The sequence below is a fragment of the Zootoca vivipara genome, chromosome 2 (genome assembly GCF_963506605.1).
Source record: "Zootoca vivipara chromosome 2, rZooViv1.1, whole genome shotgun sequence".
In the NCBI taxonomy this organism is placed as follows: domain Eukaryota; kingdom Metazoa; phylum Chordata; class Lepidosauria; order Squamata; family Lacertidae; genus Zootoca; species Zootoca vivipara.
The window spans coordinates 105,919,995-105,947,353 of record NC_083277.1 but is presented as its reverse complement, the minus strand read 5'-3'; the positions used below and the strand labels follow the sequence as shown (position 1 = coordinate 105,947,353).

Sequence of the window (27,359 nt, the reverse complement as noted above, 5' to 3'; positions counted from 1 at the left end):
AGATAAACTATCAGGGATGCCTCCCTCAGGGATATAATTCTAGAGGCACACATGTACATATGGGAGAAGCACTCAAGCATTTTATTAATGCTAAATTGTATTTTTCCACATCAAATATTTTTGGAGTCCCATTTCCCCTGCTTTTTTTCTTTGCGTCTCCCCCCCCCCCCATGATTGCCATGAGTGTTGAGTAGTGCACTAATCCCATGTTTATGCGGTGGCAAACCTTGTAAACTTTGAGATCCAATGTGTTGTAATGGTTAGAGTGCTGGACTAAGACCTGGGAGACCAGCATTCAAATCCCTACCAAGCCTTGAGCCAGTCACAGTCTCCCAGCCTAAGTGGCTCATCTACACGTACCTTTTGCCCTGCGCTTCCTAGGTTCAGGTCTGCAGAGGAAAACCCGCTCTTTAATGCTGAATTTGAACAAATGGCAATTCGGCTTTTCCATAGATCGCTATTTGCTCCGATTTAGCGGTAGAGAGCGGGTTTTTGTGCGGAAAGTTCTGGGGCAAAAAAGAAAAGAAAGGTGCTTGGACAAGAGAGCTTTAAATCACAGACCTGTGCCTGGAAGTGCAGCACAAAAGGATGTCTAGATGAGCCCTAACCAACTCACAGGGTTGTTGTAATAATACCATTTGCCCGGGGGGGGGGAACCAGCTACACCATCTTGAGCTCCTCGGAGGAAAGGTAGGATATGAAAGTAAACATAATAATAAGCAAGTGCTGTATTTAGTCATGTTTACATCTATGTAGGCATGGCTGCTTTAGAGCAGGCTGGGAACTTCTCCTGGGCCTTTGTGTGTGTGTGTGTGTGTGTGTGTGTGTGTTGTGTTGCCACCGAGCCTTTTTGTTATCCTCTTGGTGAATGAGGATTTTGCCCCAAGTTCACTGGAGGCTGTGTTTGCTCAAGAGTTCATGAGAACTCGGTGATGGAGAGCAGAGAAGGTGCCCGACATGAAGGGATTAAGAGGGGGGGTCTCTCTAAGACCCTAACACAGTCTGTCACAGACAGCTTTTCTTGCTCCTGGATTGAGGTTCACGCTGTGTTGCTTGCCGCTCTTTTGAAAACCATGTCGAGTGATGTGGGATGCCACTCTGTCCCTGCGGTTGTACTTTGTACCATTCTGCTTCCCGTCTGCTTCATTTAGCCTCTCTCGCCTTTAGCCTTCCATTCAAGGAGCATCTTTCACTCCTCTCCCCATTCAGCTTTCCCTTTGCTGTCTTGCCCCTTGTTAAGACTCCGCTGCCTTCAGCACCATTCATCTCGTCCTCTGGCTCATTCACATTTCTGCTTCCCTTTACTCCATTCATATCCCACCGTCCGTCTGGCTGGCCAACTTCTCTTCTTCCTGGGCTCACCCCCTTTGTCTTTCTGCAATCTCCTTAAACATCTGACAGCTGATAAGGCATGGGGTTTTGAGATAGGTTATTATGCAGCCCCCCTCTTTGCCCCCCTTCCAAGGGTCCTAATTTATGCCTGGAATATGGGGCTAAATTTAGCATCACGCGTTAAACAACTTAAAAGATTTTCATCTGTTTGTCCCGGTATGACAGTATAGAACTTGATTTCTTCTACACCCTTTTTGCTAGGAACTTTCAGTTTGCGATATAAATGCAAATAGTGTGTGTGTGTGAGAGAGAGAGAGAGAGAGAGAGTAGTGAGAAATTCTCACCTTCAGAGGCAACGGTATAGTAGCCTTAATTTTCTACTGAAACGTGAAGCTGATATTTAAAAAAGAAAATAAAAAGATTAACTGACAACTGGTAGAAATGTGATATTTGTCACCAAAAGCTATGGCTACTCAGCGAAAATCTATGTGTTCCATTACAACAGGAAAGGAAATGGTCTACTTTTATGTCACAATTTTATTTAATCATCTGTGAATTTTAAAGGTAGTTTTCAAACAGTAAATGGTTTACAAGATAGACTGTAGAGGATTCCTGCTGCTGAATAGGAGCATGGGGGGAAACTATAATACCGGTATATTGTCCATTGTGAAATCCCTTTGTATGGCAGCAAATTTCATGGTGATGTTTGCTTCGCTCCTGCTTTTTGATGTCCCTGTTCTCCCAGTGAAGTATTGGCGTATCTCTGCATTTTATTGGAGACTTCATGGCTAGTACTCAGGACTGAGAAAATATGTTGTGTATGTGAGCGAATAACATGGTGGGCAGGGTGTTCAGCTTTGGCGGGGGAGACCTGGGGTTCAAAAACATCATACCGTGACTTTGGGCCACTCCTGATCTCTGAGCCTTAACAGAGTACAGTGGTACCTCGGGTTACAGGCGCTTCAGGTTACAGACTCTGCTAACCCAGAAATAGTACCTCGGGTTAAGAACTTTGCTTCAGGATGAGAACAGAAATTGCACGGCAGCAGCGGGAGGCCCCATTAGCTAAAGTGGTGCTTCAGGTTAAGAACAGTTTCAGGTTAAGAACGGACCTCCAGAACAAATTAAGTGCTTAACCCGAGGTACCACTGTAGTGGGGATAAAATGGGATAACTTATGCCAACTTGAGTTCCTTGGAAGTAGGATTTGTTGCAGAGCAGACATGGGAGCAATGAAATGTCTCCTAACCAATATCTGCACTGCTTAAAAGGCTTAGGAATCAAGTCAGCCACCTAGACTTGCCCCCACATGGTAGGGTGTTAATGTGTTCAGGATCCCTCTTCCGTGTGTGTTTGTGCACCTTCATTCATTCACACATGAATGCTTTCAGTTTTATACCTCTGAAATCCATCCCGATGCCATAGCTGCCAAGTTATCCCTTTTTTTAAGGGAAATTCCATTATGCTGAATAGGCTTCCTCGCAAGAAAAGGGAAAACTTGGCAGCTATGCCCGATGCTTCCTGTGTCCACACTAGTGGGTGGAGCTTGATGGGATGCATTTACACTGTGTGTTGTTGTTCCCTCCCCTCAATTAGTATTTCCCCACCCACCATAAATTCCACAAACCCAAGTTCTGTTGTGGGCCTTGGGGCAAGTATTGTATACCTTTGCAACACACCTTTAACCCCTCCCAAACTCCCAATAATTTTATTTTTTAATAGAAGTGTTTCAATCTACCAGATTTTCACAAAATAGCGCTCTCTCTCTCTCTCTCTCTCTCTCTCTCTCTCTCTCACACACACACACACACACACACACACACACACACACACAGTGTCACTTCAGGCCAGTAAAACTGAGATCCATTGCGGGCATGCACACAGTAATTCATCTACCTGTACACATGCACCTTAAAAAAAAAGACAAGGTTTTCAAAAAGGAGCAGGAAAAAATGTGTGTCACTCTGAGCCAGGCAAGGATTTGAGATCACCGTCATGAAAAGTTGCCACTTCTTTTCCTCACCTCCTGTTACCTGCAGAGGCAAGTTTTATTTTTAACACAGCTGTTTTGTGGAAGAGAAATTCTGCACAATGTAACTGTTTTAAAAATACCTCAAATTTGCCTTTGGCGGCAACCGGAGGTGGGGTGGAGAAAGGCAGGCTGCATTCAGTCCTTTCAGCGGATGCAAACAAAATGGAAGAAGAGGATAGGATATTGTGATAGGTAGAATCCAATGAAACGTCGCTGCATACTTTAAAACACAACAAAACCCCATCCACACAATGCACTGCAGTGTACCCACAGTCTACACAATGTGATTCTATATTAGATTCCTTCCCTCCCTTATTGGTTTATCTGCACATGCTATAATTGTGTGCATGCTGCATTAAAAAAAAATACACTTCAGATATACTTCAGATACACTTCTGTTTCAGTGTATCTGAAGAAGTGAGCATGCACACGAAAGCTCATACCAATGACAAACTTAGTTGGTCTCTAAGGTGCTACTGGAAGGTGTTTTGTTTGTTTGTTTGTTTTTTTAAAAAAGTAAGAGGTGCAAACAGCTTCAAACCCAGATTAAACTCCAGTGTGGACAAGTCCCTAGTCTCAATGGAGGAGATGTGTAAAGCTGTCACATGAGATTCAGGCTGCCTTCACAGTCTCTTAAGGTGATCCTTCCATGGATTTTGAAACCCAACCCTTTGCAAAAACCATATGGGGAACGTAATGACAACCTCCACCCATTGCTGATTTCTGACCATGCCAAATTTCAGGTAGAGAAGCTATGGGATTAGTATAGGACAGATGAGTGAACATTTCAAGAAGGACCTCTCAGAAAACAGCCGTTCTTTTATGCCCAGAGTGTTTTCCAGAATAGCCTCTCTCAAATCATCTTAGTGTTAGTGCTGCCTCCCCGAAATCTGGGGGCGAAGATGGATGGTTTTTTCTTCTTCTCACCGATCAACAGCAGGTCATTCACTTGTAATTTAGGTTTCATCCACCACTTTTGACAGCCATGGCTTCCCCCAAAGAATTCTGGGAATTACATACAGTAGTTTAGTCCTCACAGAACTGTAGCTCCCATCAGCCCCCCTCCTTACAATGTAAAGGTGATTATTACTGAGCTTACTACAGTGCTCCTGTTGTAGGGATTACTGAACTAATTGGAGGAAGATTTTTTTAAAGCCTGCTATCCTAAATACAGTTCCTAGGGAGGAAGCCTCATTGAGAAAGACCCCAGTGGGACTTCCTTCTAAGTAAACATGAATAGGATTTTGCTGTGTATATTGAAGACTTTCTGAGGGATCGCACACAAATAGTGAGGATTGGGCTTGTTACATCTACCTCTCTGAAGCTCAGCACTGGCACCTCTTTGTATACATATGACTGTATTTCATCCGATCCATCCACTGTAATTATTAAGTTTGCAGATGATACCACCACAATGGGTCTAATTACAGGTGGAGATGAATCAGCGTATACGGAGGAGGTTCAAAAAGTTTCGACATGGTGCCTAGAGAACAGCAAGACAAAGGAGATGGTGTTGGACTTTCGGAGGAAGAGAGGGGAACTAGCCCCGTTGTATATCAGAGGGGGCTGTGTGGAGAGAGTCTCTTCCTTTAAATTCCTGGGAGTTTACCTTAGTGAAGACCTCACTTGGAAAATCAATACAGCACAGGTGGTTAGGAAGGCCCAACAGAGACTCCATTTCCTCAGGGTCTTGCATAAGAACATTGTCAAACAAAAATTGATGATATCCTTCTACTGTTCCACAATAGAAAGCGTCCTTTCATACTGTATTACAGTATGGTACGCTGGTTTGACAGCCACGGACAGGAAGTCCCTACAGAGGGTGGTGAATACAGCACACAATATCATGGGCTGAGTTCACTAGATGACATCGCAGGAGACTGCAGCAGCTCAGGAGAGCAAGGAAAATTCTCAGGGAAGACTCACACTCCAGCCAGCACCTCTTTAATCTCCTACCTTCGGGCAGGAGATACAGAAGTATAGTCAGCTGCACCAACAGGTCAAAGGACAGTTTTATGGGCTGTTGGGCTGCTGAATGGAAAAAAATAGTGGTGCAGTTGACTTCTGACAAGCACAACAGAGTGCGAACAAGACTGAGTGTATGGGGGGGGGGCTCGTTTAATTTCACTGCACACAGATGGTGTAGTGACAATTAATGTTTATTACAGTGGTACCTCGACATCCGAATGCTTTGACTTCCAAAGGTTTCGACTTCTGAAGTTGACAACCCCGGAAATCTTTTCGCTGTGCGCGCGTTCTGCACCTGCGCAGAAGTGGCACGCGCGGTCCGCACATGCGCAGAAGCACAAAATCGCGCTTCGACATCCGAAGACCTCGACTTACGAAGAGCACCACGGAACGGATTGTCTTCGTAAGTCGAGGTACCACTGTATGATTTTATTAGTATATGCAAAGTGGTGCTCTTTAAATGGAAGGCAGCATGCTACAGGCAAGCCATTATCCCTCAGCCCCATCTGAAAAGTAGCACTGCCCCCTCTCCCCCAGCATGAAGTTGCCAACCAATTGGTTTGGGGGGGTTGCCTGGTCTGCCATAGCAAGCCCGAGCCTTTGCAACCAGCAGGTGAAAAGCCTGTAGAGATTCAAGGCAGATCATTTCTGGTTTCCCCACGTTCTGTTTGTTTGTTTGTTTTTTAAAGCACAGGAGCAAAGGGCTTCAGCGCACAAATTGCGCAGTGCAGCCATCGTTCTTGCACCTCCTCTTATGCTTCAAAGAGGCTGTCCATTAAAAACAAAAGCAAATAAATTATCGTTTAGCAAAGCACTAATGTGAATGTTCCATCGGTGCGAGGATTTCTCTTCCCCACTCCATGCAAACCCTAAATCTGTTCCAGGGATTTCCCCAACACTCCAGAAAATATCTGGGGATAGCCTATGCTTGTGGGGAGAAGGAGAGGAAGTCCCATTGCACTAATGACAACCCTTGGACAAGTGCAATTGTTTAGTTTAATGCTCCCCTTTGCGTGTATAAATGTTGGCCACTAACATTTATTAAAACATTTTGCAAAAACGATAGTGAAACAGCCTTAGGAACCGGGGGGAGAAATGTCTTGGTTAACACTGTGTTCACCATCCGATGAGTAACTTTGCAGCTACCTTTCAATTTACTCCCTTTAATAATGTTGAAAAACTTGCTGAACTAGTGCTGCAGAAGTCTCCCTAGGACAGAAAAGGGGGATGATAGCTGAGAGCCTTTTCAGACCAGCCTTACAGCTCTTAAAATATGTATGTATTTTTTCACTCTGACTTAGCCAAGTGAGAGTGGTTTGTTCCATACATCGTCCTTTATTGTGAAGAGTCTTAAGAAGTGGCTGGGTGTAAGCATATGCAGCTGTCAGTGTGATTTACATGTTGTGTATTTGATCAAAGGACCATCTTCCTTGGACAGAGAAACTGTCCACTCCAATCTGTGCACAGAATGAACACTCCAGTGACATTGGGAGGGAGGGAGGGAAGATGAAGAAGAACAGGAACCCAGAAGATGAGAAGCCGTCTATTCCAGGCGCACACACACACACAAACCCTCATTTAAAGGAGGGACTCAGAAAAGCTAGTCGGCCCCCATAAAACCTCCACTAGGGTTGTTTTCCATATCAATATGAAGAGGTAACAAAAGCAAGGGAAAGTGAGTAGTGCAGGCAGGATTTAAAATAAATAAATAAAATTTTCTGCCTCTTCAGATTTGGATTTAAAAAACAAAAGCTTATTGTTGCAGGGTGGGGGGACGGTGAATTAATTTTCTGCAGCTGCTCCTTTAGACCATAAGGGGACTATGTTGATGCAGCCTTTTATATGGGGCAATCTTCAGGGTTGACAGGCCCATTTAAATGGCCTTTGAGGCAGCCAGAGTGTTTCACATGATATTTTTTAAAAACTGTAATAGAAAGCAATATGGTTTTTCTCCTTACTTGCTATGTTTTCTGCTTCCCAAAAAAACTAGCAGAATAAGCATTCTTTGAGAAGATCTGTGCAAAGACTCCACACTCCCAGATCTAAAGGGGGGGAGAGAGAATTCTTCCCTCGGTGGAGAGCAAGTGATTTCCATCCCACCCTGTTTTTGTCACAATTACCGATGTTCCCATTCCTCTGCAGTTCGGTTTCTGCCAAACATAATTGGCTTCACTGCCCACTATTTAACATAAGTTACATAATTTGCAAAGTTTATATAATTTTTCATATAACGTACATACCTGGCATTCATTTCACTGCACAGTAAATATCAATTTAGAACAATAACAAAATTAGGTATTGTTCGCAGACATAAAAAAAGCACAGCCATGATGCGAACAATTGCACTCACTTGGCTGATTTCCCTTCCTGACATTTGCAGGTGTGCACACAAATGCAGTCATTCCTGCATCCTTTTCTGTTTTCATCAGAATCCATCCGTATCCCTAGTGGGAAGGCTGTTAAAAAGTGTAAGATGGCAAAGGGCCAATGCCTGCTGGGAGGCGGGAGGTAACGCCAATCCCTTTTCTTGTTTCCTCTTGAGCCTTGCCAGGATTACCTCTCTTCTTCAGTAGCTTCTCCACTAAGCTGACATTGCCCTCTGCTAGGTTCACTTCCCTCTAAGGATGTAAGCAGTCAGCCCACCCTCCTTTGCCACATTGCCCCCACCTGCCAGCTTTGCCCAGTCTCGCATTTGGGGAATGACATGCCATTGTTGCTCTCCCAGTTCCATCCACTGGGGACTTCCCTTACCTTCCAAACTGACCGGCCAGGGCAGTCCTGCTGCACCCCCTTGTGACTGCTAGAGCAGGAAATCTGCAGCAGTTTGAGCCACCACATATTGCTCACATCCACAGCCTCAGGCTGAGCCCATCACAATGCTGGCTGAAAGTCATCTAAAGACATTGAACTAGCTGAACATACCACCTGCCCCCAGGAAATGTGTTCCCTATTCCAAATCGCTTTGCTTGTGCTCAGCAGTATTTACGTCGTTGAAGAGGAAATAGCCTGAACTGAGAAACAACGTACTCTTAATTTTGCTCTTTCCTAAGGGAGAAACCACTGCCCATGCTCTAGGTTCGACAGCTATGCCATTAAAGAGAAAGGGCAGCATTCCTGGAAATGTCAGGTATTTTTCCTCCTGGGAGTCGTAGGCTGGGAGATCTGCCAAGGTGATAGACAGGGATCAGTGGAATTGGAAGCCCGTTTAAAGCTGCTTTAATACTGAGTCAGGCCATTGGTCTGTCTAGTCTAGGGCTGCATTCAGAGAGGACTAATCTCCTTGGACAGCTCAGAGTGCCAGCTGCATGGGAGCTCAACAGCCAAGGCATGCCAATGGATGCCATTCGCCAGAGCTTGAATATCTAGGTTCAGTTTGCTTTAACTCTGCTCGTGCAGTTTGTTCCTAGCAGAGGATGAGAGGAGTCATTATTAACATTTCCATAGGATCTCTCATGGTGGGCAGGTGGAAAGGGAGGCATATTGTGCTCCATATTGCAATCAGTTAGCACAAGTGTTCTGGGAGAAGGCTCTCTTCAGTGTTCTAAAATGAATCCATTTCAGTACAAAAGTTCCCTTCTTTCTCATATTTTTCCCCTCCTCCTCCTCCTCCTCCTCCTCCTCCTCCTCCTCCTCCTCCTCCTCCTCACGTTATATGGAAAAAAGTTTCAAAGCAGATTAAATAAAATCATTTTTAAAAAACAGAAAATTTGAAATGATGCACAAGGCAAAATCCCTAAAACACTCATTGAACAACAAGAAGGGCAACTCCTACCCCACTTTTCTGGTAAAACGTGATTTGGAAAGGACCACATTCAAATGTCACCTCACCTGCAAGCTTACTAGGTGACTCTTAGCCATCACTGAGTGTGTCCCCCCCACCCCGCCACAATTCCTGATTGCATAACGCTGGCCTACCTTCCAGTGCTGTTGTAAGGTTTATTGAGAAAAGGTATGGCAGTCTTCCTCATCCTGGTCCCCTCCAAATGTTGCTGGATTTCCGCTCCCATAATCCCTGATCGTAGGCCAAGTTGGATGGGGCTGGAGCAGATGAGAGTTGTGGTATTTTACACTTGGAGGGCACCAGGTTGGGGAAGCCTGGTGCATATGATGCGCTTTGAACAATGTGAAATTTCCTACCTGGATCCCATTTTTTTATCATGCTGAAATCTGCTCGGAGCAGATAATTAGTAGCGTAGTTTCCAGCTGTAGCTCTACTGGCATCCTTTACGCGTGCTGCGAGACACAGAGGTCAAAGGTTAGATGGTCAGGCGCTGAGCATATACCCTGTTGCGTACTGAGCCTCAGTGAAAGCGAAGCCTCCGTTTCTAACTCTGGAGCTGAAATCCGTTCCACGTCTTATCCTATTCCTAGTTCCATTAGTTTTAATGGACTCACATAAATAATCGATGAGGAAGGAGGGAGCTAAGGAGGGCCAGGCCTGCAAATATGTCATTTAGTCTTAAAACAAACAGCCAAACCGAAGACGTCTTCTTGCTGCCCTTCAGCTCTATTAACCACCCACTCTTTTAAGAGGAACTTTATTGCCAGTGATCCCTGGGTAGAATTTGCTTTAATTTTAATGCATGCGTGCACATGCGCACATGCACGCACATCTGTTCTAATCCAAATCGGCCTCACAGCAGCCTTCTTCTCCATACTTGAGTCCTCCTATGTCCTCAGTGGCATTTTTTCCAGTTGTGGAACAGGCTCTCCAGAGAGACCCACCTGGTGGCCACCCTTAATGTCATTTGGGCACCTGGCCAATACCTATTTATTTTCCTAGGCCTTTATAAATCACGTGCCAGTTGTGTTCTTGTTTAGCTCAGTGGATTTTTACTCTGCTGCCCCTGTATTAAATTGGTTTTAGCGCTGCATGTTTTTGTTCTCTGCTTTTAAATCATACTTTTCGGTGTCTTGTTGTGTTCTATTCCTTCCCTTTTTTGCTTTTATTATAATTGTGATTTAAACCTTTTGCTCTGCGTCATATTGCCTCTTCCTATCTTACAGAGGTTCTTGGGCCCTGTGCAGGGAGTGGTGTGGGCCTTTAAAGGAAGTGGTTGCTAGATTCCTCCTGGGAAAAAAAATCATATTCTGAACAGGGTCAGCCTCTCACATTTGATCCTTTTGGAGGGAAGGTGATTAAACCTGTATTCCTGGATGATGTAGATTTTTTTTGCCATTCCTTCCAGTGTAGCTTCTGACCTGGGAATGCAATTGCTTTAGTTCCATTGGTGGTTGATCTGTGTTTGCCGGAAGAACTAAAAAGGATGGGCCATATAGTTTGGGTGGATTGCCTAAGACAACAGACGATGGAGAGCCAGTGTGGTGTAGTGGTTAAGAGCGGTAGACTCCTAATCTGGGGGACCGGGTTCACATCTCCGTTCTTCCACATGCAGCTGCTGGGTGACCTTGGGCTAGTCACACTTCTCTGAAGTCTCTCAGCCTCACTCACCTCACAGAGTGTTGCTGTGGGGGAGGAGGGGAAAGGAGAATGTTAGCCACTTTGAGACTCCTTCGGGTAGTGATAAAGCAGGATATCAAATCCAAACTCTTCTTCTTCATCATCATCATCATCATCATCCCTGATCGCTGGCTGTGCCACCTGGGACTGATGGGAGTTGGGAGTCCAATAGGGTTTAAAGAGCCACAGTTCCTCTATTCCTGGCCCAAGATCTAGGAAAACTAGAAATCATAATAGCTCAGTCAGTAGAGCATGAGACTCTTAAATCTCAGGATTGTGGGTTTGAGCCCCACATTGAGCAAAAGATTCCTGCATTGCAGGAGGTTGCACTAGATGACCCTTGTGGTCCCTTCCAATCATGATTCCATGATTCTAAGTCATCCATCAAAAACTAATCAGGGGAGGAACCATATCTCAGTAGTTGAGCCCACCAGAAGGTCTGTACATCAGTAATAGAGTATCGGGTTTGCATGCTGAAAGTTCCAGGTCTGTTCTTCAGCAGCTTCTGGTAGGGCTAGCAAATGTTCCTTCCTGAAATCCTGGAGAGCTCCTTCCAGCAGAAAATACTGAGCTATATGGCCCAATGGTCTGACTCAATATAAGGCAGCTTCCTATGTTCCTTTGTGAATCAGAATACCTTGGCTTCAATCCTTTGAATCTCTGGCTAGCAAGCAATGTGAAAAAACCTCTGCCATAGACTCTGGAGAGCCACCACCACCACCGATCAGAGTAGACCACACTGGGTGAACAAATAGTCTGGCCTGCATGGAGGCAGCTTTTCGGGATCAGAGGGTACCAGCTGCCGCAGCAGTTTTATCTTTCTAACCTTTGCCTCTACCTTGCACAGGTGGGATTATAATCCTTCCCAAACCAGGCATATTCAAGGAAAGGGCAAAGTGAAAACAGAATCTCCCACCTGCTTCAAGTACCTGATCAATATTGTATATCCTTTTGCTCATTCTTCTCGGTACTCAAGAGGCACTGCGGAGAGAGATTTCTCATAGACCCAGCCAGAAGTCCTTTGAGAGCTCTGCGCTCCTCTTTCTGCAGCTCCGGAGCTGTCAAGCAAATTCTGCGCTTGTAATTTACTAGGGGCATTACCTCGGCACTTGAATGTTATCTGACTTCTTGCGAGCAGGGCGATGCTTCCAGCCCTCGGGTTCATCTTGGGTCAAAGCAATCTAAAACATGTGAAACGTACAACCTGGATGGTACTTAATCACTATGGGCTGACTGCAGAGAGAGAGCTTTTCTGAATGCCTGTGTGTGTGAGGGGGGGGGAGAGAAATCAGTGTTAGAAACTCAGTTAAATAAGCTAGGTGCAAAATGGCTCCTTAGACACCAAAGCGGAATGTCATTTTTGGGTAAGATGTAGGGTGGAAAGGGTGAAATGGCTGCTGAGCGACACCGATGACTTTGTTACTTATAAAGTAGCAGTCTATGCAATGGCAGCTAAGAAGATCAGGAGGAAGGAACTTCATAAAATAGCGGACAACTGCAAAGGGGATTCGGATATTTAACTTGGCACATCTTACCTGAGAATCTTTTGGTATTCTATTCTATTTAATGCAACAAATAATTTTAGTAGCCATGATCGTGGTTTTATTGTATGTCTGTGCCCGATGATTTTTATGGTTATTGTTTCCGTTTCCCCCCCTTTTTTTCTTTTTGTTCTCCTTCTGAATGATGCCATGGCCTATGGCTAGTGCAATAAAAAGTTTAATTGGAAATTGGGTAAGGTGGCTCTAATGTCTTGTTTTTCAAATGATGGACTGACTGTGGTTGATTCTCAGTTAAAACACCTGGCTAGTTCAGATGACAACCTTGATCTAGGTTGAGAGCTTGAGAACTTAAAGGGGGGAAAAGTGACTTGACCTATTCCAACCTCTTTTTCTTAATGGTGATGCAGACCATTCATAACCGAAGAATATTCTTCACAACTGTGGACAGGGCAGTGTTATAGATCAGGGGTCAGCAAACTTTTTCAGCAGGGGGCCGGTCCACTGTCCCTCAGACCTTGTGGGGGACTGGACTATATTTTGAAAAAAGAAAAAATGAACGAATTCCTATGCCCCACAAATAACCCAGAGATGCATTTTAAACAAAAGGACACATTCAACTCATGTAAAAACACCAGGCAGGCCCCACAAATAACCCAGAGATGCATTTTAAACAAAAGGACACATTATATTCATGTAAAAACATGCTGATTCCCGGACTGTCCGTGGGCCGGATTTAGAAGGTGATTGGGAGACCCCTGTTATAGAGAATAGTCAACGAGACAGTCATAGAATCATAGAACTGTAGATGGGAAGGGACCACAAGGATAATCTAGTGCAATGCAGGAATCCTTTTGCCCAGTATGGGGCTCAAACTCCCTACCCTGAAATCAAGAGTCTCATGATCTTATCAACTGAACTATCAAGATGGTATCATAGATGTTATTGCTATCATTGTTTATGGTTAATATTGATGCTTTCTACACCTCTTTGATTCCCCCCCCCAAATAAAACTGTGTCTTTTAAATGAGTGAAATTTTATACCATTTCCTCTTCCAAGGAAGGTTTGTGGTAGCTGAATCATGGAAAGAATCTGCTCCTCTTCCTTGTTTTCAGCTGGGTGGAGATCTCTTTGTTGTTGTTTTTATTGCTCAGATTGGTCCAGGAATTGTTTGCCCTCCCCATTCGAATGTGAACTCATCCGTGGCAAATGTGCCTTTAATTAAAGCAGCAAATAATCTGAGATTCAGGATTCGTTAACCAACAAAACAAAACAAAATCAAACAAAACACCACCACAACTTTCCTCTCCCTTTAAAGCAAATTTCCTAGGTCATGTTTTTCTCTACTACGTCACTGGGGTGTCCTTTTATTTCCATAGAATAATTTTAAAACCTTATAGGGTGCTTGGGAAGTGGGAGAATCTATTCTCAAATTGGACTGTGATTATGCCCGTTAGCATATTTACATTTCTGCTTAAGAGCCTGGTGGGGGGGATCAAGGGAATTAAGGGCACTTGTCATTGAAATGCAGAGGAAATCTTGCATGAAATTACCGTTAGTGCCCTATTGTTGGAGGGGGTTTCCAGCCGTCCACACCACACCCTCGAGCAGTTTGGTTGCATTTTGCGCAGTGAAGTGTGAAGTTAGAGGCAGGAGTAGTGCGACTGAAGTTAAAATAGGGAACCATTAGTTTGGCTTGGTGAGAGCATTCGTCTGAAGCTAAGAACTCAAGGGATCCGGATCTGGAGTTAGTCCTGACTTGACCTCTTAATGAAACTGGAGATGTTGCCTGTCCTCCCATTCATAACTCAATAATGGATAAATACTCAAAGCTTCTCTTCAAGGTCAGTTTTGTTCCCTTCCTTTCTTCCCCTCTTCCCTCCTGCCCCCACCCCATCTGCCCTGCCCCTTAGTAAAGGTGGTTGGAGTGGGGGAGGATATGTGAAATGTGTTGAGTTTTACAGTTGCTAAAAGAGAAGAATAGATACTTTCTGAAGAACCAGTGCACTTTTCTGAAATGTATACCTGGCAACCATTCCTAAAAGGGGCTTTGTAGCAGTTCCTTTTTCTTGACGTGGAGATGTGTAGGTATTGCTTATCATAGGTAGGTATTGCTTATCATATTAGCAGCAAGAAAGAATATGGGGGACGGCTTATGAAGATAAGAAATGAAACCGAGGACATGATCTAGGTCAGGCATGGCCAAACTTGGCCCTCCAGATGTTTTGGGACTACAGCCCCCATCATCCCTAGCTAACAGGACCAGTGGTCAGGGATGATGGGAATTGTAGTCCCAAAACATCTGGAGGGCCAATTTTGGCCATGCCTGATCTAGTTAGTCCACCTGTTTAAAGAAGCTGCCTAAAAACTCAAAGAAGAATTCGTACTCTCAGCACTTGAGTAGTGTTTACAAGGCAAAATACCGCTCCTTTGTCATATGTACAATGTACATTATCCCGGAACCTAGCACGGGATAAGTGGAGCTGCCTTATGCTGCTTCTCAACCCAGAGTTGTATGGAAAGTCACACCTGGGTTTTGAGGAGTGGGTTTCCTATCCCCTTACCTGTTACGACCCACTGCATTGGCTTCTGGGTGTAACTGGACTCACAACGGTACCACCCCTGTTGGTTCTCCAGTTACAGTGAGGGCAGGTGGGCTTCTGACCCCTTTACCTTTTGGGGTGGCCCCTGCTTTAAGAATGCTGTGGGCTGTGATTTGACTTACAGTACTTTAGGATAGATCAAGGGGAGGAGCTTGCAGATTGTATTAAGGGGCCTTCTGCCACAATGAATCAGCCACTGCCTGGTATGTTATTTTTGAGGCCAGGTGAATCTGTACTGTGATGTTGTAGCTTAGATTATGTAGATGGTGCAGCTGACATCGTCCCTTTTAAATATGTTCCTTCAGTTGGGTCGCGTGTGGATGTCCTGGGTGAGCCCACCTAACCCCAAAAGCTCTGCATGCTTGCCCATACTTTTCATGGAACAGTTGCCTTAATGCATGTGCAGCTGTAGCGCCGCAGATCCTTCCCAGAAACCCAGCCTGAGCTAAAGGGGGTGGTAGCTGATTTTGCCAATTTTGGTAACCTGTAATTAACAATTTGCGTGCAGTTTTCGTGAGCCTGGCAAAGAGCAGCTTTGTCAGGGGACGTATTGTACTTGTTTAACAGCGCTTGCGTTTTGAAATGGTTACTGTCAAAGGAAACTCGGGTCACCCTTTGGAAAACCTTGGAGGAATTCCCCATTGCGCTCTTCCGTCAGTGCTAGCATTTCAATTTGCCAGGTGGAACTGTCCCCCTTTTTCTCCCCGCCATGTGCTGTTCTGAGTTTCTCCTGTACCACCACCACCCATGAGGTGCATGTGGGGAGGAGAGAGGAGAAAGCCCTACTATGGTGCAAGTGGAAGTCCTTGCCCAGGGTTTCCACTGCTGGGACTCTGTAGGTGAATCCTGCCTAGGACATTTTGAGTTACTAGCCTTCTTTGATGGTTGCCTCTACCTCGAGCCCCACAAATCTGGCAGCTCCAGTTTTGTTGGCAGCCCTTGAATGGTACATAATTTGATTTCCCTCCACCAGAGAGTTGAATGTGTCACCTGATGCCTCTGATATGTGGAGTGTTGTGCCTGAGGCAAAGGGAGGACTATTGAAGGTCTATCTATGATGGTAGGTAAAGGGACCCCTGACCATTAGGTCCAGTCGTGGCCGACTCTGGGGTTGCGCGCTCATCTTGCATTATTGGCCGAGGGAGCCGGCGTATAGCTTCCAAGTCATGTGGCCAGCATGACAAAGCCTCTTCTGGCAAACCAGAGCAGCACATGGAAACGCCATTTACCTTCCCGCTGTAGCGGTTCCTATTTATCTACTTGCATTTTGACGTGCTTTCGAACTGCTAGGTTGGCAGGAGCTGGGACCAAGCAACGGGAGCTCACCCCGTCACAGGGATTCGAACCGCCGACCTTCTGATCAGCAAGCCCTAGGCTCAGTGGTTTAACCACAGCACCACCTGGGTCCCTATCTATGATGGTACATGCGTGTATTTGACATTGCAGCTATGGAGTGATGAATAGGTAAAAGGTAAAGGTAAAGGGACCCAGGTGGCACTGTGGTTAAACCACTGAGGCTAGGGCTTGCCGATCAGAAGGTCGGCGGTTCGAATCCCTGTGACGGGGTGAGCTCCCGTTGCTTGGTCCCAGCTCCTGCGAACCTAGCAGTTTGAAAGCACGTCAAAATGCAAGTAGATAAATAGGAACCGCTACAGCGGGAAGGTAAACGGCGTTTCCATGTGCTGCTCTGGTTTGCCAGAAGCGGCTTTGTCATGCTGGCCACATGACCTGGAAGCTATACGCCGGCTCCCTCGGCCAATAATGCGAGATGAGCGCGCAACCCCAGAGTCGGTCACGACTGGACCTAATGGTCAGGCGTACCTTTACCTTCACCTTTTTAAAGGTAAAGGACCCCTGGAGACTATGGGGTTGCAGCACTCATCTCGCTTGCAGGCCGAGGGAGCCGGCGTTTGTCCACAGACAGCTTTCTGGGTCATGTGGCCAGCATGACTTAACTGCTTCTGGCGCAACGGGACACCATGACGGAAACCAGGGCGCATGTAAACGCCGTTTACCTTCCCACCACAGTGGTACCTATTTATCTACTCGCATTGGCGTGCTTTCGAACTGCTAGGTTGGCAGGAGCTGGGACAGATCAACAGGAGCTCACCCCATCGTGGGGGTTTCAACCGCCAACCTGATGGGCAAGCCCAAAAGGCTCAGTGGTTTGTACCACAGCACCACCCGCGTCCCTTGGAGTGAAGAATATCCTGTATGTGAACCAGCGCCAAGCCATGAGTACAAATACACGGGGGCGGGGGGAATATAGGGCCATGTTGAGGCCCCTGCCCTAGTTGATCTTCTGCTATTCAACAGGCCTGCCTGGAATCCTGACTATAACATGGGCAGTTGCCACAATTCATATTCTGTACAGAATGTTAGCTCGTATACCTGCCAAAAGCAAGATAGAAATAGGAAGGGGGGGGGGAGAGAGAGACTGTCAAGTAAACAATATGTCATCGGGAAACATCTAGTAGGGCCTTTATCAAGTGGATTGCTTTAGCTGAAGTGATAATTCGGTCTTGTAATAATTCTTTCCTATTTCTTGACATATTTGGTTCCAAATGCGCTGCTATATTTGTGGGTGTTCGCTGCTTTTTCTTTTTCTTTTTAGCAGAACTGGCTACGCTTTGAGAATCATTTTTAACTGTGCCCTTTAAATATAAAGTGCAAGGTTTTATACTCTCTAAAAGGGCACAGTGCAGGCTTCACCTCTCTTTGGCTTTGAGGAGCACATTATTAGTGGTTATGCAGGGGAAAGAGATGAGAGAAGCTAGAATACCAAGTTCAGAGTAAATGGGCATAAAATGATGTAATTTGGGGCAAATGTATATATATATATCTTGATGAGTCTACACTGACAGTGATTAATCAGCAAAGATATCTTGGGGTCATGGTGGTCAACACAAGGAAATTGTCAACTCAGTGTGCAGCAGCAGTGAAAACAGCAATTTTTGTTTGTCTAGGATTATTAGCAAAGGGATTGAAATTAAAATAGACAGTATCCCAGTGCCTTCCATTGCCTTACTAGACTTGCTCTGCTGCTGAACTATTGAGTGTCTTACAGGCTGTTGCTTATATAGTGTTTTTGTTTTTAATTGATTGATTTTTATCTATTCTTCAAGTTTTTAACTTTGTATGTAAGCTGTCTTGGGAGGGCTTGGGAGGCCCTGAAAGGTGGCATATAAATGCTGAGAAAGAAGTAAACAAGTGAATTAATTCCTCTTAAATCTGCAATGGAGTCACATTTGAAATACCGGTACTGCCTGTGCTCTTATCCATTCCATCTCGTGAAGGGCATCACAGAGCTCAAAATTGTGCAGAGAAGGGCAATCAAAATGATGGAAAAGGCTGGAGCACCAGCCCAGAGAGGAAAGGCTAAAATGTTCGTTTGTTTTTAAAATTGAAATCTGATTTTGGAAAGAGAACATAATGGGGCATTTATAAAATTAGGCACCAAGTAGAGAGGTTTTTTCCCTCTTTGCTTTTCTCATCATAACAGAACTTGAAGCTACACACACAGCATAATGGACTTATAGAACATTCTGCCTCAAGATGTGACTAGGACTGGGCAATATCTGGTTTTCAACATTGCAGTACATCACTAGCTAAATATTGTAACACTAGTGTCATTCAGCCCGTTCAGTAAACGGGCGCTAGAACATGTGAGGAGTGGCGGGGCCGCGGCCTTCCCTGCGATACCCCCCCCACACTTCCTTACCCTCTTCTCCTCCTCCACCGTGTGGAGCCCTCTTTCCTTCTTTGCGTTTTTTCTTCCTGCCTTTCCCCTCTGAGGCAAAGGCTCCCCTCACGTGAGGCGGGGCTCCTGCCTGGCAGTGCCGGAGCTCCCTGCGGCCGCAATGGCAGTGCCGGCGCTTGAGGGAGCCGGCTGAGAAAAGAGAGGCGGAGGTGTGGGGGAAAGAGCCGCAAACTCTTCCCGCCGCAGCGGCTGCTAACGCGGGTGGGCGGGGAAGGAGGGCGGCGGCAGGCATGTGAGGCTCGGCATGGCGGGACCCGGCCGGGGAGCCTCGGCAAGAGCCAGTTGCCATGAGAGTGTCCTGGGCGCGCGAGCAAGTGTCTCTGCATCCAATCCCTGTGTCCGTGGGTCAGATGCGCAGTAGCGCAAACCCAGGGACACAGGGAATACTGGACGCAGAGACACTTTCACTTTATTATATAGGATACTGATACATCATGATGTGTGAAATAAGGCTGGTAGAGGCATTGGCTGGCTTCATGGTTTGTCCTGCATCATGATTTTTGCATAGCGCGCACACGCACACACACATACACACATCATGATTTGCAATATATTGCCAGGTCAAAAATTATGAAACTGATATCACGATATGGACTTCAATCTGGTTTTGGACAATATATTGCCTAGCCCTAACAGGCATCATGATTCATCGATGTATTACCAGGTCAATAATTATGAAACTGATAGCACAATACGAACTTCAAACTGGTTGTGTTTAATGGTGACGTTTAATGGCTTTGAAGCAGGATGAGACAATTTGATGAAGGATAGACTGCTGTTAGCTGTGACAGCAGAGTACTACCGGTAGTTCATTGGAGTGGGAAGTAGAGAATAACAAAGGAAGCCTGCAGTCTTCGAGTGGGTTTCATGGAAACGCCTGTCTGGCCCACGGCTGGGGAAAAGATGTTGGTCTCTGTGGCTTAGTTCTGATTCTGTGGTTCTTCTCCACCAGCTTGTTATTTGGGGGCCCTTTTTCAGGCAGAGGAGACCCCCTCTGATTGTGATCTGAAGATGCTCTGATTGAAACTGCAGAAGTACACGTTTTCTCTGCCAAGCGGTCAATCTTATGCCAACTTTGGTTATTGTTGTCCTGTAGACTTACTTTCAGGTTCTCCGCTTGATGGGAAAACCTGTGCCAGATTTAAGCTGCTGGCAAGCTGCTACTTTTGCCATCCACGCTGCTCGTCAAGGCAGCTTTTTCTTCTGCTGCGTCCAATCAATCTCAGCCAAAGGTGCAGCTTTTGTTCGCTGTCAGAAAACAGCGAGGTAGTTTTTTTTAATAGTTGTTTTTTTTTAAAGAAGAGAGATTCTTGTCGCTCTTACCAAACGGCCTTTTCTCATGTACAACATGTTTCCATGGAAAAATGCCCTCCTGGGCTGAAAATTCGCTCATAAATCCCTACCTCTTTTCTTCTGCTTTTCAATCCAACCGACAAGCTTGATATCATCATTATTGGCAAGCGGAGGCCAGCAGACCAAGTTTGGAAGATCAAAGGCAAATCTCCCTGCAGCTGAGATCTAGCCAAGACTAGACTGCATTGGATTTACTGTAAATGGCACTTCGTTACTATTGGGATTCGGGTTTACAAAAGAAAATGTCTTGTGTCCGATGCCAGTTCTGGCTCCTACTTTTAATTGCGAGCACAAAATGGAAGTTTGAATCCCGGCAAATTTTATCTCTCTGTTCATTGCACCTCCTCTTGCAGGAATAAAACCATTTGCAAGGACTTTATTTATAGTGCCCAGCACCCAGTAAATGTTAGAATTCTCCTCCTTTTAAAATACACTTTATTTAAATATTAGCTGGCCAGGCTGTGGCTAATCCCTGTGATTTCCCCCACCCTGTCCCGATCCATGATCTATTCTTTTTGTCGTCGTCCCCGGCGGCTTATCCCTGTGAATCCCCCACCTCCCTCTTCCCGGTAACCCCCACCCAGGGGAGGCGTGGTTCCCTGGGTGAGCCTGGTATTTGGGGGTGGGAGGGGAGGGTGAAGGGATTGTGGGAGTATGTTTGTCCGTTGTTCGTTGAACGTCCACTGGGGGGGGGCGCAATTTTTTTGACCGCAAATTCAGGTTTATACTTGTCTTAGGTGTGTCAGCTGGTCAGTGAAAGTGCATGACTACCTGCTCACATGTGAGTTTGAGTTTGTGGCCAAATTTCAGGACGATCGGGTAAGTGCTTGTGGGAGAAAAGTGGGGAATAACACACATGCACCTTCACCATTTTTATATACAGTCGTACCTCGGGTTACGAACACGATCCGTTCCGGGTCGCAGTTCGTAACCCGAAAAGGTCGCAAACCGAGCACCATTTTTGCGCATGCGTGGAACACATGCGCAGCGAAAACACTTCCGGGTTTGTGGAGTTCGTAACCCGAACTGTTTGCAACCCGAGCGGTTCGTAACCCGAGGTACGACTGTATATAGATTTATCAGTTATGAAAGAGCAGTGCATTTCATTAACAAACTACATTACAGCGCCATTCCCCTCCCAGAGTGGTTTAGTGGTCAGTCCCTCTTCCCAGGGAACTCCGGGAATTGTAGCTCTGTGAGGGGGAAAACAGCACCTTTAACAAACCACAGTTCCCAGCAATCTTTGAGAGAAGCCATGGCTGTTGGATATGTTTCGTATGGTAACTGCTTTAGATGTATATTGCAGCTGGGGCCTTGGTCTCTGCATCTGTAGCTGAAGTAATTTGGCAGCAGTTGATGGGAGAGATCCCTTCTTGAGCGCAACTGTGAGTCCAGATGGAGAAATAGCTGGCATCCCTAAATGCACTTTCCCTGTGAGAGAGCTTCCCTATGTACATGGAGAAAAGCTGGACGTGATCCAGCAGGAAGGAGTAAAATGCTGCCTGGAAGTAGTATCGGAGTCTAGGAGGCCGTGTCAAAACCGGTCACGGTTTGCGTGCCAGAAACCAGAAGGAAGAACTTATCAACATCAACTGCAGCAAGACCAGACAACGTTGCAGGATGGGATTGAGAGAATGATAGCAATTGGAGCAGAAAATAGTTTTTTTAAGGTCACAGGCAGCAGCTCTGTTGCTGAGCCATTGCAAACCTGCTCCTTACAGCCTGATTTAGCTATACATAAAATATCTCTCTCTTGTGCTGCCTGTTTCTCTCTCTTGCTTTTTTTTATTTTTAATGACAGACATCTGTCTCAAAGTTCCTTGCTGTCTGGAAAAGCTACTGAAGAACAGGAACCCTCAAGTGACACCAAGCAGTACAATACAGTCTGATATATTTGATGGAGATCAAACTTGCTCTGCAGATACATCAACTATAAACTACAGTCAGCAGAATTGGGGGGGGGGGCGCTTTTTTCCACCAAGACGTCTTTCTCTTCTGCTGGAGGCAAAGGCATTCCTGGAAGGAGAGAGGAGAGCTCATGGAGCTTGTGCTGATGTTCCTGCTGACTCCTGTAGAATTAAAATGGCTTAAAGGGACCTCGTGGGCTGCAGTGCTTCTGGTTGGGCTAGGAGAGGGGTTGGCAAAAAAAAGGCGTGGGCCGGTCCACTGTCCCTCAGACCTTGTGGCAGGCTGGAGAAGTGGCATGGAGAAGCGGGGGGAGCTGGAAGAAGAGACGAGGGGGGCAAGTAGTCCTCCCCTCCCAGCCCCAGCCGCTGTGCTTTCCTTCCCAGGGGCTGCCGCCACAACCGCTGCTGCTGCTGCTCCTTGTGGGTAGGCAGGGAGAGCTCGTCCGCTCCACACTCTGGCCCACAGGAGCACCAGGGCGGCGGGGGGGGGGGGAGATGAGCAGCGGAAAAGGGCTGGCTCCGGAGAGGGGCTGCTTAAAATGGCACTCAGCCAGCTCAGCCTAGCCCCCTTCCTCCTCTAGGCAGGGCGGGGAGAAGCCAGGAGGAGGGAGAGAGGAGGCGCCGCTGCGCTATGGGGGGGGGGAATGGAATGGCACAGGGGGGAAATGGCGCAGCCCGAATGAACAGAATCCCCACGCCAATCCACGGACAGTTTGCGGGCCAGATCCTGAAGGCAATTGGGCCTGATCCGGGCCCTGGGCCTTAGTTTGACAACCCCTGGGCTAGTACCTGGGTTCGGAAGTCCCCACTCAGCCATGAAGTTCACTCAGTGGTCTTAGGTCAGCCTCTCCCTTTCCTTTTTTTCCTTTCTGCCTTAGCCTAACCAAATTTGCAGGGTGGTTGTAAGAGTAGACTAATACTAGGATGTGGCAGTTTACAGTGTCCCAGGCTCTGCAGAGCAAGGGTAGCTAAACTGTGGCCCTGCAGAAGTTCTTGGACTCCAGCTCTCATTACCCCTGAGTATTTTTCATACCAGCTGGGGGTGATGAGACCTCTAATCTAACAGCACCTGGAGAGCCACGGGTTCCCCATCGTCTCTGATTGAGAGGAAAGGAAGGATATACCGTAAATGTGAACAATATTCTCATCATATAGCATGTTATTTACCTTCATGATCCACTTAGATGTGTGTTTTCAGTTTGCATTTGGGGGGACAGGGGGTGGGGAACTGCGACTGAATGTTTTTAACAACGGCTTGGGCTTTAATCAGTAGATTGATCTACTAACGTTTAGGTTGATTAACCTATATCAGTCCATTTTAATCCTGGGTGGATAATTTTAGTTGAGAGCTTGGAAAGGAAGGGTACATCTGTGTGTTGTTCCTTTTTTTTAAAAGGCTATTTGAGTTCCAATGTGCTACTTTTAAATATATAATGAAAGAAAGAATATTAACTCTTGCAACCAGAGTGGGAAGAAGAGCAGGACCTCTCCTCCTCCTCCTCTTCCTTCCATCCCGTTGACTACTGTGAGGGACAGGAGCTATAGACTACCCCCTCCCATCTTGACCACAAGCTCCTACCCGAGCACAAGCGGGAGCGGGGAGGGAGATGAGTCTAGCGGGGAAGCAGGAAGTAGAGGGCAGGGCTCTGACAGGGTCTCAGAGCCCCTGCTCCGCCCGGGAGAGGAAGGAAGGGAGAGGGAAAAGGGGAGGCAGGAAAACACGGCTAGAAGACCCCTCCCTCCCGTTCCGGAACTGCGCAAGAAGAAACGGGGGCGGAGATTGGGGATTCCCAGACTACTTTGTTGGAAAAAGACGCGGGAATCGCCATTCCGGGGTACTGACCCAGACTGAGAACATGTACTCTGTACAGCTTCTGCACTGTAAATAGTCTGTACATAATAAAAGCATGAAAAGGCAGTGTGTCTGAGCGTTGTTACTCTAGAGTAGCCGCCAGCGATCCTGTGACAACTACATAGAAAGGGAATTGACTATGCCAGCCCCATTGCTAGCATAGTGTTCTGTTGATTCTCTGGCTATGTTGGGAGAATGAAGGAGCTTTGAATTTGGCTGATTCACACTGACCATCAACATGTCTGGTTCCCCCCTCCCCGGTACCATTGCCGGGAGCATTTATACCAGTGGAGCATTCCGTAGTTATCCTGGGGGATCAAGGGCTACAGGGCCCTTTTCAGTGGCCCTGCAGCATTTATGTCACACCCTAAGGCTCTTTTGACAGCCCACACCCAAACATTCTGCCATCACTTGACATCCCTTCTCTAACTGAGGCTCAGTTTGGTTTTCAACATCTTGCCCAAGAAAAGCAGTGTGTGTGTGTGTATAGGTAGATTTCCCCCCAAGTGCATTAAAATTCATTATTTTTAATTAAACGAGCGAGAAAGCCATAAGCTGTAAAGAAATATCATTTTATCCAAATTTGAATGCAAGATAGGGAAAAGGTAGGTAGGTTATCCAAGGTTGATAAAACACAAAAGGAAATTCTGCTGGGTTACACAGCAAGAGACATTAATTTCATTTATTCATTTATTGAATTTATATACCGCCCTGTACCCGGAGGTTTCAGGGCAGTTCACAAAAAAAGATCACACTATATGAAAGCAAAATAAAAACAACAATCCAATAACACCCCCCTCCCTAAAGGGTATAGGATGTTTATTAGGTCAGCCAAAGGCGTGGTTAAAAAGGAACGTATAATGAAGGTGCCAGGCGAACTTCCCTGCGGAGAGCATTCCACAGACGGGGAGCCACTGCAGAGAAGGCCTGTTCTCATGTTGCCACCCTCCTGACCTCTCGAGGAGGAGGCACATGAAGGAGGGCCTCAGAAGATGATCTCAGGGTCTGGGTCGGTAGGAGAGGAATTTATGTTTGCCTGAATTATTGGAATCTGTCAAGTCATCTGAAACTAGTTCTTGGTTCCTCCTGTGTCATTAATAGCTGTGGATTTCCCTATCATTGCAATATGACCATAATCGAAGCTATACGCCAGAGATGGGGAATGTGTTGTGCGCTAATATACCAAACTTCATTCTCTTTTGTTCTCTCTTTCAGTTTGACCCTGAAAACACTGGCTATATCAGCACGGAGAAATTTCGAAACCTCCTCCAAAGGCATGGCTCTGAGCTAGATCCACACAAACTAGAAGTTCTTTTGGCCTTGGCAGACAACAATTCTGATGGGAAGATCTGCTACCAAGATTTCGTCAACTTGGTAAGTGATTCTGTGCTGATTGCAGGCTTGGCTCCAGGGACCCTATCCTGATTTTCTGCTCCCTTCTCACCACTGCACTGGGCATCTCTCACCTGGAAGGGTAGTGTCAAAGGGTGTGGAAGAGGAGTTAGCTTGAAAGGCTTTCCATCTTCAAAGCAATTCTAGTTATAATGGCCGTATGCTGCCTCCAGAATCAGAAGGAGCATGTCTCTGAATATCTGTCAATATAGAAACAACAGCAGGCTATTGTGCTGAAGTCCTGCTTGTGGTCTTCCCAAAGGCTATCTGGTTGGCCACTGTGAGAAAAGAGGAAGGAAGACCCGATGGGACTTTGGTCTGGACTGTTCTTATGTTTTTAAATGCTTCCCCCCACCGCCACCACTTCAAATTAGATGAGGGGCTGGGTTTGGACCTTGTTAGTGAGGATATTGTTGATTGGGAAACTTGGAGATCCTTCTTGATAATTGACCCGATGGCTTCTGGTTCAAGAGCTGTGTTATCAGAGCAAAGGTCTTTCCCACAAAGGTCAGGTGAAATAAAACAACAATTCTTGGTCTTTTTGCAACCCACTTCTTGTGGAAGATAACAGTTTTTCTTCAGGGGAGTCTTAGCAAAGCAAACCCTTGAGAAAATCCAATGTTCAAGGACGATTCTTTTTCTGCATTCCAAGGCATACTTGTGTGCCTAATCGATAGAGATGAATTGCTGAGAATATATACTTGCAAACTCATTCTTACATTATTTTATACTTGCTTGGTAATTATTGTGTTTAGATCTCAGTCTTTTTTAAGAAACTCAGAGCTCCTTATCTGGAACTCCCAATCATTTCCAAAAGTTGCCCTTATAAATGTGTGCCTTCTGGCCTAGATCCATGATCTGAAACCTGAATTAGGACCTGTGTAAGATACAAGGATCCCACCACTACTTGCATGGTGGTGGTTGCTGTTGTTGGACATAATTTTAGAAGGAGAAAGACAGAGGTGGAGGAGGAAGGGGAGGAAGATGGACATATGTGGTAAAGAAAAATAGATATAGACCCCATGTTTTAAGTTGAAATGAAAGTGGAGTTCTGGCTGTGAAAGTGCTGAAGGCCTAAAGCAGCCCAGTTGCTTCAGAATAATCCCATGTGTATAGAGGTTTGCCAAAAGGACAGACAGACTAACCTTGGATTGGAGGGGATTGGACTAGATGACCCTTTGAAGTCCTTCAAATCTATGATTCTATGAACCTGCAGATTAACCTAAAATGTGTGCCTATAGGTCAGTCGCAAAACCATACCTCCAATTTGGCTTGGGATTCTGCCTAACTCCCAAAGCAATCCATTTGGCAATTGCGTTTTATGACTTGCATAATAAGATATGGTCGCTTGTAATTTTTGAAACCTCTTTTTAAAAATTTCAATGCTGAAATCCAACTCGACAGGGCTGAATTCCTCCTGTTGCAGAGGCTAGCAGTATTTCATTTGAATGCCTGTCTCTTTTACTGGATCTTGATTGCTTCATTTGCTTGCAAACAAGATCACACTTGGAGTGCTATAGATAAGTTTATGCTCTGCTGCTGGAACGGTAAGAAGCGGCTGTTTTGACAATATGGTCCCCCCATCATTCCCAAACTCACAGCACCCCAAGAAATACCCACCCTTTCTCTGTAACAGTCTCTCATTTCCACCCCCCCCCCCCAATATTCTGCTCTCTGCAGCAGGCATGTTAACAGCTGAATTCAGTGTAAAGCTGTTGATTGGTATGAGTGGCATCGCTTCCATCTTGGCTTACCTGCTGGCCTTAAAGCTTGAGATCTTGAGCATAAATTAGGAGAAGTGCCTTCTAGATGTTGCTGGGCTACAACTCCTATCATCCTTGGCCGCTAGCCATGCTTGCTGCGGCTGATGGAGCCCAACAACCTATGGAGGGCACACCAGCTGCCCCTGCTCTAAATCTTTTATCTGCCATAGTTTCCTTGTGGTCACATATTCAGACAACTGGCAAACATCCTTCTCTCGCTGTTAGCTGCTGCCTGTACCTACTTTGAGGAAAAGCTAGTAACAGGAGAATGACATCAATTGAGAGTCCGTATAATGTAGTGACTAGACGAGCAAGATTTCCGAGTATACATGTACTGTACAAGATTACAGCCCCAGTCTTTCTGAAGGGGAGGTCTCATCTTTGTGCCTTTGGGGTTTAGTTCTTTCTGAGCTCAGCCTGCTTTGGCCAAGCTAAAC

At 45.9% G+C, this 27,359-nt stretch overlaps 1 protein-coding gene across 1 annotated transcript in view; it reads left to right on the top strand.

Annotated features, from left to right (window-relative positions):
• RHBDL3 (rhomboid like 3) overlaps positions 1–27,359 on the top strand; it is a 129,537-nt gene that overhangs the window by 39,934 nt on the left and 62,244 nt on the right. The window contains exon 4 of the mRNA XM_060271999.1: positions 24,983–25,141. Coding sequence (XP_060127982.1) covers positions 24,983–25,141 — 159 coding nt within the window. The remainder of the gene's footprint in view (positions 1–24,982; positions 25,142–27,359) is intronic.